Genomic DNA, 13,257 nt, shown 5'->3' on the forward strand with positions numbered 1-13,257 from the left:
TCCTCTAGGGCAGTGTTTCTCAAACTGAAAAACACCCCAGGGCTCCACGAGACATCTCCAGGGGCTCCGCGAGGTTGAGAAACTGGAAACATCGATAGATATAACACATACAATCAGTGGACCGCTGGGGCTCCGCATAAGTACAACACTTATAATCAGTGGACCACTGGGGCTCCGCATAAATTTTTACGCATGTAAAGGGCTCCGGAACCCAAAAAGTTTGAGAACTGCTGCTCTAGGGCAAAGTGAGTTGAATTCATTGCAATTTAGTGAATTATAACAACCCAAATAAATGTATTTCAATTTCAATGTCAGAACTGACAGTTTTTGCAGCTTTTTCGTGTGTGTGTGTGCGCGCGCACACGCTTTGTTTATCCTATCCCACTCTTATGTTCACAAAACTGTCAGGGAGGTCACCTAACCTCCCTGCATAGTCAAAGCTCATACACGTGCTGGTATGTTGTTCATAAACAAAGAATGGTTGCTTAATTAATGAATTTTAGTTTAAATTACACAACAAAACAACATCATGCATGTGTCTTCTCTGCAACAGACCACATCTAAACTGAACACAAAATGTCAGCTGCATCCAGCTGACTCTTAGGCCCAGAGCCTCAAAGGTATTTGGGTCCTTACCTCCATTGAGGAGCTAACTCTAAAAGTTTTATAGGTGCAGTACACAAAAAACAAAATCCTGTCACTGGGGATGGATCTACACGTTGGGCTGGAAGAATAATTCCCAGCTCAAGAAGACATACCCTTAGTGAGCTAGTGGGGGTATATCTACATAGCAACATTATTTTGGAATAATGTACATTATTCCGAAATAACTATGAGAGCATCTACACAGCTAGCCCATTATTTTGAAATAATTTCAAAGTAACGGGAGGTTTATTTCAGCATTTGTAAACCTCATTCCATGAGGAATAATGCCTCTCCTGAAATAGCTATTTCAGAATAGCAGTAGTGTGGATACTCCACTGCTGCTCTTTTGAAATAGCTCCTCTCTCAGGCCATTCAAAGTAATAACCCCAAAGAGCTTCCTGGGGCTCTAATCAAGGTAGTGCATTAGGAAAGCCTGCCTCGGCTTCCCTGTAGCATAGACACGTTATTTCAGATAAGTTATTTTGTAATATTTCTTCCCGAATAGCTTATTCAGAAATAATCGTGCAGTTTAAATGTAGTCTCAAGGTAGAGCGTAGCTTTGGAGGCATGAGCAGTGAGAGGAGTTAGTCCCCATCAAATAGCATCTCAGATAGGCATGTACTTGGGTAACTTGTCCCTCACATCAACACTGTTTTTAGTGTTCTGGTCACTATTTTTAGTATCATGAGCTTTCAAGGGCATAGCCACTTCTTCAGATGACCTGAGTGTTGAAAATCCAGAACCAAAAATAAATAAGGGAAGTGTGTGTGTGTGTGTGGGGGGGGGGGAATTGGAGGGGGGAAGACAGTGGGTAGATAAGTTTCAAAGGGGTAGCTGAGCCAGAGGGGCACTGCTGTCCAATATATATTGGACAAACTGGACAGTCCCTATAGGAAAGAATGAATGGACACAAATCAGATATCCGCAAAGGAAAGACACAAAAACCTGTTGGGGAACACTTTAACCTTCCTGGACACTCATTAATGGATCTCCAAATTGCTGTTTTGTTTCAGACCAATTCCGTAAGCCAAATACACAGAGAAGAATTGGAACTCCACTTCATTCACAAGTTTAATTCTAATGCTAATGGTCTAAATTGAGATATTTTGCACATTATCAACCTAACAAACAATGAAGGTGCCAATAGTTCTTGATGTCTGTGAGGAATCTGGTGTTAGTACTCTTCCTTTCCTAGTGCATGCTAATGGTTCTTATCAGCCTCTTAACTTTTTAGTGTTTCAGGTGCTAATAGACTATTGGTTACTTTTTAAGTTTTTTTCTGTTACAGATTGGCTCGGCTACCCCTTAGAAACTTATCTACCCACTGTCTTTCCCCCCTGCCCCTCCAATTTTTTTCTTCCTCCCCCCCTTCCCTTATTTATTCTTGGTTCTGGACTTCCAACATTCCGGTCATCTGAAGAAGTGGGCTGTGCCCATGAAAGCTCATGATACTATCTACATCCATGGTCACCAACCAGTCAATCATGATCAACTGATCGATCGCGAGGTCTCAACCAGTCAATTGCAAGGCGTTCGGGCCCCCCTATTTCCCTCCCACCCCCGAGAAGCCCCACTACCTACCTCCAGTGACAAAGGAGGTAGTGCTGGCTTCCCACAGGGTAGACAGAAGTCCTACACCTTCGCGCCACTTCCGGGGGTTCTGGAAGTGCGCTGGCTGCTCCCCTCCCCCAGGTCTGTGGCATGCCGGGTGCTCTGCGGGAGGGGGCGTCGGCCCTGGAGGAGGAGCTCAGGGGCTTCCCTGTGCCGTGGGAGGGAGAGTTGGCCCCGGGGGAGGTGTGCACGGGGGTTTCCCTGCACCGCGGGAGGTGGGGGTTGGCCCTGGGGGAGACATGTGTGAGGGTTTCCCTTCTCTATGGGGGAGGCAGGATAGGGGTGGGGTCCTGAGAGGAAGCTGGTGAAGGGGACTTCCTGCCTCCCCCACACTCTGTTCCCTCTCCCCCCCCACACCCTGCCCCTGTTTCTTCCCCCCTCCCCACACCCTGTCCCCTTTTCCCTGATATGGAACCCTGCCTCCACCTCAGAACTCTGTCCCCTGCTCCCACCACCATGTCCCCTGCTCCCATCAGCACAGTTGGGGCCATATTAGGGAGGCTTGGGGGATTTTGGGGAGGAGTTTTTTTTGCATTTCCCTTGTGTGGCCCAACTGACTTTTCCGTGGGTCAGTGACCCCCTGACTCAAAACAGGTTCCCTGTCCGCATAAATAAAGAAAATGCAGAAACTTTTTGTGTTTAACATAGTATTTTATTTAAAAATGAAGTCTGGCCAACAAACCCCCAATTGGGGCCAAGCCCCTATATGGCCGCAGCTTCATAACACTCCTATACCCCCCAGGCCCTAGATCTGAGCCTCTCACACTGAAACCCCCTGCCCTGAGCCCCTCACATCTCCAAACCAAAATTCCTGCATCCTCACAGCCACAAACTTGTGGTTTGCTTAATACCACAACCCTCCATCTGACCCCACACTCCCCAGCCTGGAGCTCCCTCTCCAAGCCAGTGTCTCCTTCTCCACCTCCTCCTGAATCCAAATTTCCTCCCAGAGCTTGCACCTCTCACCCCTTCCCACACCCAAATCCCTCATTCCCACCCCAGAGCCCACACATTCTGTTCAACCCAGTGAGGGTACAGCAAGACGGCAGGAGTTTTTCCAGGATTCCAGAGATATCCGGGAAAAACTCTTCTGCATCCAGGGATGTTCTTCCGCTTTTTTTAGTGGAAGAGCAAACATGCTCTTTCGGTAACACCTATGTTCCTCATTCCATGAGGAATAAGTGGGATTCCAAAAGAAGGGGGTTTTCTTTCATTTGGTCCAGTCTAGACATGCCAAATGTTGGAAAAACCTCTTCCTACATAAGAATTGGGGGGAAAAAGTGACAGTGCAGAGTGTATAAGGGCTGGGGATAGCAAGTGATGGAGAGGAGGAGAATAGAGAGGGTGGGGCTTCAAGGAAGGGGTGGGGTCTTGGGGGAAGGGTGGGGTGGTTGATCTTCACTTGTTCTAAGATTTTAAAAGTGATCTTGGGTGTAAAAAGGTTGGAGACCACTGATTTACATGTTTTGATAGTCTTTAAAGTGCTATTAAACTATTCTTTTTTAAGTTTTTCCTTTTATAGACTAACTCGGCTACCCCTCTGAAATGGTTTAGTGTCACTCAGCGCTAGTAAGGGTATGCTTCCTTGAACTGGAATTCACACCTCCAGCTTGGAGTGTAGACACAGTCTTACAAAACTACTTTCTTCATATACATGAATGCCCATCAAACTGACATACACTGTGTATGTTTGCCTTTATGAGACATTTTACAGGAAAACTATGTGAAGACAGCAGCAGCCAGATGTTACTGAAGATTAATGTATTCATTTGTGATCATATTGAGCAGTCATGGGATAAAAGGGAAGGTCCTCTCATTGATCAAAACTGGTAAACAGACAGGACACAAATGGCAGGAATAAATTTCATTTTTCAGAATGGAAGGAAATGAATAGTGGTGTCCCCCAGGGATTTGTGCTAGGACCCCAGTATTGTACAACATATTCAGAAATGATCTGGGGGAAAGAGGTGAACAGTGAAGTGGCAAAATTTTCAGATACAAAACTACTCAAGACAGTTAAGTCTAAAGCCAACTGTGAAGAGTTATAAAGGTATCTCACAAAACTGGATGACTGGACAACAAAATGACAGATAAAATTCAATTTTGATAAAGTCATGCACATTGGAAACTTAACCCCAACAATAAAAACAAAAATATGTGATCTAAATTAGCTGTTATTATTCAAAAAAAGATCTTGGGAGTCATTTTGCATAGTTCTCTGAAAATATCCCTTAGGAAAGGGATAGATAATAAGACAGAAAATATCATCATGCCTCTACATAAAAACATGGTATGCCCACACCTTGAATATTGTACACAGTTCTGACTGTCACATCTCAGGAAAGATACACCAGAATTGTAAAAGGTACTGAGAAGGACAAAAAATGATTTAAGGCAATATAAGATTAAAAAGTCTGGGACTTCAGCTTGAAAAGAGATGACTAAGGGATCATGATAGAAGGATATGACAGAGGTTTATAAACTCATGAATGGTGAGGAAAAAGTGAAGAAGGAAGTGTTATTTACTCTGACTCATATCACAAGAACCAGGCCACTTGATGAAACTATAGGCAGCATGTTTAAAACAATCAGAAGGAAGTATTTCATCACACAATGCATAGTAAGCCTCTGGAATGTGTTGCCAGGGGATTCTGTAAAGGCCAAAACTGTAATGGGGTTCACAAAAGAATGAGAAATTCGAGGAGGAATAGATCTCTCAATGGTAATTGGCCAAGATGATCAGGGATTCATTCTATACTCTGGGTATCTGTAGCCTCTAATTGGCAGAAGTTGCCAGTTGCCAGATAGGAGATGGATCACTTGCTGATTGCCTTTCTGTTCATTCCTTCTGAAGCACCTCAAATTGGCCATGATCAGAAAAAAGGATACTGGGATAGATGGACCATTGGCCTGACCCAGTATGGCTGTTCTTATGGCTCACTGATGCATTTCTGATGAGAAATTAAACATCAGCTTGTAGGCTACTGCCAAGCTGTCTTCCTGCCCTAATAAAATATATAATTTCACCGGGCATACTTTTGCCATCTGACAAAGTTTTAAACATATCTAGAAGCATTTTCTTATAATGTGTAATTATTTTATAAATAAGAATGAACCAACCTCAAGGTAGCTTATAATGCAATATTTCTGAGGGCCAGTTAGTCCACAAACTGATGAGGTAGTCAGCTGGTCACTACGGCCCACTAGAAGGTCTCCAATGGTTGGATAACAGGAGCCATTATCACAGTCATCCTCTGCACACAGGAAACTTACCAACACTAAACACACACAAAAAAAAAATGGTGTGACATACTCAATGGTATGCTCCATCCACATCAACTGCAAAATCATCTGCATTATCCTTTGTCTACACTGTCCTTTTGTCCTTTGTTACAGATACTTGACAGGATTCAAAAAGCTTCTCTAATTCATAGGTAGATAGATTCCAAGGCCAGAATGGATCATCTTGTTTAACCTTCTGTGTAACACAGGCCATAGGAATTTCCTCAAACTAATTCCTGTTTGAAACAGAGCATGTATTTTAGAAAAAAAAAATCTCATCTTCATTAAAACATTGCCAATGAGGGAGAATCTATGACAATTCTTGGTAGGTTCTTCCAATGATTAATTACTGTCCCTGATAAAAATGTGTGCCCTATTGCCAGCCTGAATCATTGTAAATACATTGGAAACTAGCATATTGCACATCAGTGCTAAAATTGTGATCAATATTACATTGTGCAATAAATATATGAAACTACCAGGTAATAATAATTAATGTGTTGTGCTTCATCAGTAGATATAGCAAGCATTGATGCAGTATTATTGATACAGGTGACCCCACGCACAGGACCAGATTGTGATCTAATTTACCACTGATATAAATCTAGAGTAACCCTGCTGATTTAAATTGAGTTGCTCCAGATTTTTGCCAGTGTAACTGAGATTGGAATTCAAGTCAGTGATTCCTCAGCTTGTCAGGTGCTTTGAAATGAACCTATAGCTTTGGTCTCTGTTGCCCCCCTTTATCCAGGATAAAGTGAAAGTTTAGGAACAGAAAATAATTTTGAATCAAATAATCACAAAGCGTTGTGGCTTGCTTTGCCTGACATGACTTTCAATATTTTCCTCCCATTAAATTAAGACTTTCCTTGCAGGGTTTTGCCCTTTTAGGCAAGTCCTATCCTGAAACATTGAACAGGCATGGGAGCCTTGGAGGGATCACCTGTTTTTAACCCTGTTTGGCTCAACTTCTGATAAAAAGTGTTATTTAGAATGCCAAGGGAAACTAGAGACATTATTAATGCAGTTTTGTTATAGTAAAATAGCATCAATTGAGAGTGTTTGTAGGGAGTGCTGAAGCTGTCAAACTTCAATTTATGGCTTAGGATATACTTCAGACATGCAGCTTACTTACAAATAAATCTTTTCAGTGGTGAAGTAATAGGAGTGTTCGGTTAATATGCCCTGCTTTGCTTCCAAGATTCATATTTATCAACTGTTGGCAGACATGGATTACATGTTTTAGGGCCTGATCCAAAGCATATTGAAGAGTGTTTCCTTTGACTTTAATGAACTTTGAATCAAGCTTTAGAATGAAGGTGGTGGAGAAAGGAGTCATTGTAGCATTGCACCTGTGTCTAACCATGACTATATTTCAGCAGAATTTAATAACCTTTGAGAACATGTATGACAAGAGGAAAGCTGTGGAATGAAATGTTGGGAAAATATGTAAATCATACACTGTTAACCAAAAAGGTTTAGCCTGGACATGTGTAAAATATTTGCACTTACCAAACTTTAAAAGAATGATCTGTTCAAGCCACATTCTTTTATGTGACAACCAAGCGAATTGGATACCTGCAGGAAGAGAAGAAACCTGTTATGACATTTAATATGATACCTCATCAAGCTTCTTCTCATGTGTACCTTATGCTCAGACCTGTCTTACATTAACTGATACAGCAGAAATAAAAATACAAACAGATGAAAAGAAAACACAGGTTTTGATTTTGGCTAGTGACTAATAACTCTGCTAGGACTTTCATTTCTGAGAGCTATATCAAAGCAAAAGAACATCTCAGAATTGCATTTGAACAGATTTCAAAAAGTTACTGACAATTAAAAATAAAGTCCCATCCAATCATTTAAATATAACCCATTTAGCTCTAAACAGATCACGAAAGGCATAATTGTCTCATGCCTATATGCATGGCAGAAACAATGTCATGGGTGAGTCATTAAGCACGTGCAATGAGGAAAATAGTTAATAGCTTTGGACCAGGTGCTTGTGCCCTGTGGAAAGACCTGTGGAAGGGGAAAACTTAGAGGCACCAACTTTCTGATTTGGCCACTGGTGCTTGACCCCCACGCTGCCCCTGGCAATGCTCCCACTCTACCTCTTCTCCCTGGCTCCACCTCATCCCAACACTACCTCTTCCCTCCATAAGTGACAAGAAGTCCTGTGGCACCTTATAGACTAACATGTATTGGAGCATAAGCTTTTGTGGGCAAAGAAAGCATAAGCTTTGCCCACGAAAGCTTATGCTCCAATACATCTGTTAGTCTATAAGGTGCCACAGGACTCCTCGTCGCTTTTGCAGATCCATGCAAAACATGGCTACCCCTCTGATACTCTTCCCTCCATGTTCCACCCTTCTCAGTGCAGGTCCTACATTTGCTTCTCCTGTTCCTGGCACTGCTCTTCCCCTTCCCCCACCTAGCACCTTCTGCATGCTGCTAAACAGCTGATCACTGGTGAGTGGAATGTGCTAGATGGGAGAGGAAGGATCTGATTGGCAGGCAGGAGGCACTGGGGATAGAGGACATGGTCACTGAGGGTGCTGAGCACCCACTATTATTTTCCAGTGTGTGCTCTAGCTCCAGAGCACCCACGAAGTTGCTGCCTCTGGGAAAACTCACCAGGAAACAGAAGGGTTTTTCTTGTGGGATTTTCTCAGCATCCCTCCTCCAAGGGAATGATTAGTAGCCTCAGAGGAGGGAAGAAATTACACCTGTAAACACCAAGGATCCTGGAGAAAGCAGACAACAACCTTTGTGCCCACTTGCCTGCTACCTCCGATGAAGTCATGCTGCCTCCCTGTACATTATAACCCCCCCCCCTTACTGAATGTAGCATTAGCTTCTGAGGCGTTGCAGAGAATAGTAGCTTGCTGGTTCCATCCCTGCTCCTAACTTCCACAAAGCCCTTGACATGGGTTACCTAGGGAGGTGGTGGAATCTCCATCCATAGAGGTTTTTAAGTCCTGGCTTGACAAGGCCCTTTCTGGGATGATTTAGTTGGAATTGGTCCTGCTTTAGCAGAGGGTTGGACTCAATGACCTCCTGGGGTCTCTTCCAGCCCTATGATTCTTTGATTCTATGTGGAGTGAGCTAAGATAAAATTCCGCAGAATACCAGGGTAACATTTCAATAAAACTAATCACATGCATAAAGTCATTTACTGTACTTATTTGCAGGCTTGGGTTCTATGTAAGCATAGTTTGCAGTCTCCAGAATTACACATGTATTTGAGCTATAATACTTGGGAAAAATTATAAAAGACTAACAAGCCTTCTGTGCTTATTTCAGTTCTCCCAAGTGTATAGCAGCTTTGAAGGATCTTGAAGAACTATGTATGAGAAGCTGAATAACCTTTGTGCAATTGTGCTTTTTGCTTTCTTGTTGTAAAAGGAATTTCCAGCTGACCCAGTTCCCTATGGCATAATTCAGCAGACTTCTTTCTGTTGAGTTGAACTTCAAAATTGGATACTGTATCAAAATAATGGACACGCCTAAGTATAATTTTAAGCACTATCACTCAACAGCGCTTGGACTTTTAGTAAGAAACATATCAACAAGTAACCATAATATGTCTATCTCTTCAGGTATAAGGCCCCATTACTACAGATTCTGAATGACTAATATTATAAAGAATATTTTCCCCATTTTTTCCTTCTCTTTCCCTCCCCATCCCCTCTCTTTCTCTGCTATTTATTTGTACCCTGGACCCCTTAACTCCATTCATCTGAAGAAGTGTGTTGTGCTCATGAAAGCTCATGATACCATCTACATTTTTTGTTAGTCTCTAAGGTGCTGCAGGACTATTAGTTACTTATTAAGTTTTTGCACTAACAATATTCACTGAATATCTGCTGCAGCATTGGTTTAACATGTGAAATGACAACCAGCAAAAATGACATGCTATAGCTCAGTGTATAGCAGGACAGTTAATGTTGAAAGTGGTCTTACCTGGACCTGGGAAGATGAAGCGTTTCTAGAAATGAATGAAACAAAATGAAGACAGCAAGACAAGACTTACCAGTGAGTTTCAGCTAAGAAAGGAAAGTGCTTACCCTCAGGCACCTGGGCGTCGAAGAAAAGGCAACCAGTCTAAAACCTGCCAAAGAGGTGATCTGTGAAGTCATTCAGCTTGAGTTATTGGCATTAACAAATTCATGTCATAAACTGAAACAGCCATAGGCATGCTAATAGCAGAAAATAGCGTTGCTTTAGTTTAAAAATGAATCTGTAAGTCACAAAATGCTAAGTTGTATGCCTTTGATTTTGTGTTACACTTTGTAGTACCAACATACTTGTATCTAATTTACAAGAAAAGTTTAGTAGCACATGAATAATGTAATTTGGGTAGGGACAGTTAAAACTGGAGTAGAGCAAACTTCCAGATGTGCACATTGACTAAAGAATTGATCAATTGTGTCTGGGGGAGATGATATAGTTGAGAACCAAACACTGAAAATAAGAGGCTGACAGTAAAAGTAGAGCTGAGAGATCCAGCCACATACTGGCTGTGTCTAGACTGGCAAGTTTTTCCACAAAATCATCTGCTTTTGTGGAAAAACTTGCCAGCTGTCTACACTGGCCGCTCGAATTTCTGCAAGAACACTGACAATCTCATGTAAGATCGTCAGTGTTCTTGCGGAAATACAGTGCTGCTCCCATTCGGGCAAAAGCCCTCTTGCGCAAATCATTTTAATGGAAAACTTTTCCGTTAAAAGCATTTCCGGAAAATCATGCCAGTGTAGACGTAGCCACTTAGTGTAATGCCAAATGGCAGAACTGAACATAAGACCTCTGGAGTTTAGTGCATGAGCCCCTCTACTATATGGACTAAAAGCCAGCTGGCTACTAGCTAAGGCTGTAGTGTAAAGAATACTCATTATTCTCGCTGTAAGTGGTCTCAGTGCCATAGATGGGACAACACACCACACTCAGGAAGTGTTTGGGTTACACTAGTACTGCTGGAGATTTCCTGGCTGGCCCTGGATAAGTCACAGTCACATTTTCAAAAGTGGCTACTAATTCAGGGTGTTTCCAATATTGGCTCTCTGGTTTGAAACACTGAAAATGTCAAACACCTGAAAAATGTAGGGCATTAAGGTTATGTCTAAACTACACCCCTCTGTCAGCAGAGGGATATAAATTAGACGTATCAAAAGTGGAAATGAAGCCGGGATTTAAATATCCCGTGCTTCATTTGCATAATGGCGGCCACTGCTTTTTTTTTAAACGGGGCTTTTCAAAAAAACCCGGCAGTTTAGACAGGGCATTTTCAACAGAAATGCCCCATTTCAAAAGATCCTCAGAGTACAGGATCTTTTGAAACTTCTGGTTTTTTTTTGAAAAACCCCATTTCAAAAAAAAGCGGCAGATGCCATTATGCAAATGAAGCTCAGGATATTTAAATCCCAGCTTCATTTCCACTTTCAATACATCTAATTTACATCCCTCTGCCGACAGAGGAGTGTAGTTTAGACATAGCCTTCGACACTCAGAGCCATCCCGTCCACAGGATGGTTCGGGGTAGCTGCCTCAGGCCCCATGCTTTAGGGCCCTCTATGGCAGCTGCCACAACTGTCTTATGTATGGGGGAGGCCCAGGCAATTATGGGGGAACTGGCACAGTGGTAACAGGGCTCATCCACCACCCTCACCACGCAGGAAGCTGGAGCCATAGTGACCCAGCAGTCTACTCCGCTCTGTTCCACCCTGCCTCACCGCCCTCTCTCAAACTGGTGTGCTCTGCTTCTCACGGGTGACAGGAAGGAGAGCTCCCCAGGCCCATGGTGCCCTGCTTCCCACTGCTTCAGAGAAGCAGGGTACAGCATGCCATGAGGGCAGCACGGTGGGGCAGGGTAGGCCGGGGCAAAGCCAAACAGAGAAGGGCAGGCAGTTGGGCCACTTTGGCTCCCGCTGCCCGCGCGATGAGTGGAGGGTAGGGCAACTCCTGCTGCCATTACATGAGTCCCTGGGACACATTGCTTGGTGGGAGAGGGCTAGAGGTGGAGCGGAGACAGGGCTTGGGAAAGGGGTGGAGTGAGGTCAGCACCTGTGACAGGGGGTTGCCCCATGCCTTGTGCCTGGGCCACTGGTGGATGGGTGGAGAGGAGTTGCTCCAGGCCCCACAACCACCTTGGAATGGCCCTGAAGACACACACCCAGTGACTACTTTTAACATTTTTAGTCTTACGTTCTCAGAGCCTCAGTTTCCCTGTGATTAGAATGGGAGCTGAGAGGCTTCATTCATTAGTTTGTTTGCAAAACATCTTGACATCCTGTGATAGAAACGTCTATCGATTAGCAAAATATACATTACTCATAATCAGGTGATCTCATTTAATTTTTATGCTCAGAAGAAAATTCTTTAATTCCTAAAATTAAGGATTTAGTCTTGTGACTGTTCTTCTATCACCAGGATTGTCTCTAGCAGAAATAATTCACACATTTACATGTTTAGAAATGTTTCTTTTTAGGAACACTTGTATATTACTATTGGCACCAACATCCTCTTCTCAGGCTGACATCATCCCTTATTTGGTGTGTTTGGGAGTATGAATGATTGCAGAAGTGTTTTACATTTAGAGGGCATAACACTGACAAACACAATGGATTTTAAAAAATCAGTTTTACTACAAGGTATACATTCTCTTTTTTATGATTAAACAAGGTGTGAATGTATTGTAGTGATAAGGGTCAGATATTGTATGAGAATATTCTTAGGATAATACTACATGGTAACATAATGCTTGATCTTTTATTAAAATATTTTGTAGGAAATACATTTTTGTTACAGAAAAATTATGTAAGAAAGGAATTATAGCAGAAGATTTATGTATAAGTTAGAGGTAGATCCAGCCTTTTGAGTTATATCAGATCCTAAGCAAGAGTGGGACCTCAAACTACTGAGCCAGGGATTGAAAAACCTCTTTCCTATGTCTCTGGTTCCAGCACTGACAAGGGGTCTGGATTTATAAAATCATAGAATCATTGGATTGAAAGGGTGCGTTTCTACTGCACCTGTAGTTCAAAATAAACTACGCAATTTGAGCTATGCAAATTGTGTAACTTATTTTTGTTCCATTTTGAAATAGATTATTTCATAATTTGGTGCTGTCTACACAGCGCCGTATTACAAAATAACCCACTATTCTGAAATGTTCCTTACTCCTCATGGAATGAGATTTACAGGGATGTCAGAATAGCAAACCTTTTATATTTCAAAATAATGGGCTTGCCGTTAAGAGTTGGGATAGCTATTTCGGGATACCTCAGGCCTTGAGAGAGCATCTAGTCTAGTTCCCTGCACTGATGGCAGGAATAGGTATTATCTAGACCATTCCTAACAGGTGTTTGTCTATCTTGTTCTCTGAAATATCCAAGGGTGGAGATTCCATAACTTCTCTTAGGCTATGTCTAGACTGCAGGCTTCTTTCGAAAGAGGCTCTTTCGAAAGCATCTTTCGAAAGAGCCTCTTTCAAAAGATCGCGTCTAGACTGCAGGCAGATCTTTCGATAGAGGAAATCCGCTTTTACAAAAGAGAGCACCCAGCGAGTCTGGATGCTCTCTTTCGAAGATGGCCTCTTTACATTGTAGAACACCTTCTTTCGAAAGAGGAACTTTCGAAAGAAGGCGTTCTTCCTCGTGAAACGAGGTTTACCGCCATCGAAAGAAAAGCCACGTTCTTTCGAAATAATTTCGAAAG

At 42.6% G+C, this 13,257-nt stretch overlaps 1 protein-coding gene and 1 long non-coding RNA gene across 5 annotated transcripts in view; one reads left to right on the forward strand and one right to left on the reverse strand.

The window, feature by feature from the left end:
• The window catches only part of LAMB4 (laminin subunit beta 4), a 97,189-nt gene extending 87,607 nt beyond the window's left edge, over positions 1 to 9,582 (reverse strand). For 3 of the 4 annotated variants that reach the window (XM_014572173.3, XM_075927267.1, XM_075927277.1), the window contains exons 1-3: positions 9,508 to 9,582; positions 7,051 to 7,116; positions 5,377 to 5,534 (exon numbers count right to left, since the gene is read on the reverse strand). In XM_014572173.3, the coding sequence (XP_014427659.2) occupies positions 5,377 to 5,534; positions 7,051 to 7,084 (192 nt within the window). In that variant the 5' untranslated portion in view covers positions 7,085 to 7,116; positions 9,508 to 9,582. The remainder of the gene's footprint in view (positions 1 to 5,376; positions 5,535 to 7,050; positions 7,117 to 9,507) is intronic. The other variant, XM_075927273.1, reaches the window with a different exon arrangement.
• The window catches only part of LOC142829146 (uncharacterized), a 40,870-nt gene that overhangs the window by 13,737 nt on the left and 13,876 nt on the right, over positions 1 to 13,257 (forward strand). The window lies entirely within an intron of this gene.

The sequence above is a fragment of the Pelodiscus sinensis genome, chromosome 1 (genome assembly GCF_049634645.1).
Source record: "Pelodiscus sinensis isolate JC-2024 chromosome 1, ASM4963464v1, whole genome shotgun sequence".
NCBI lineage: Eukaryota > Metazoa > Chordata > Testudines > Trionychidae > Pelodiscus > Pelodiscus sinensis.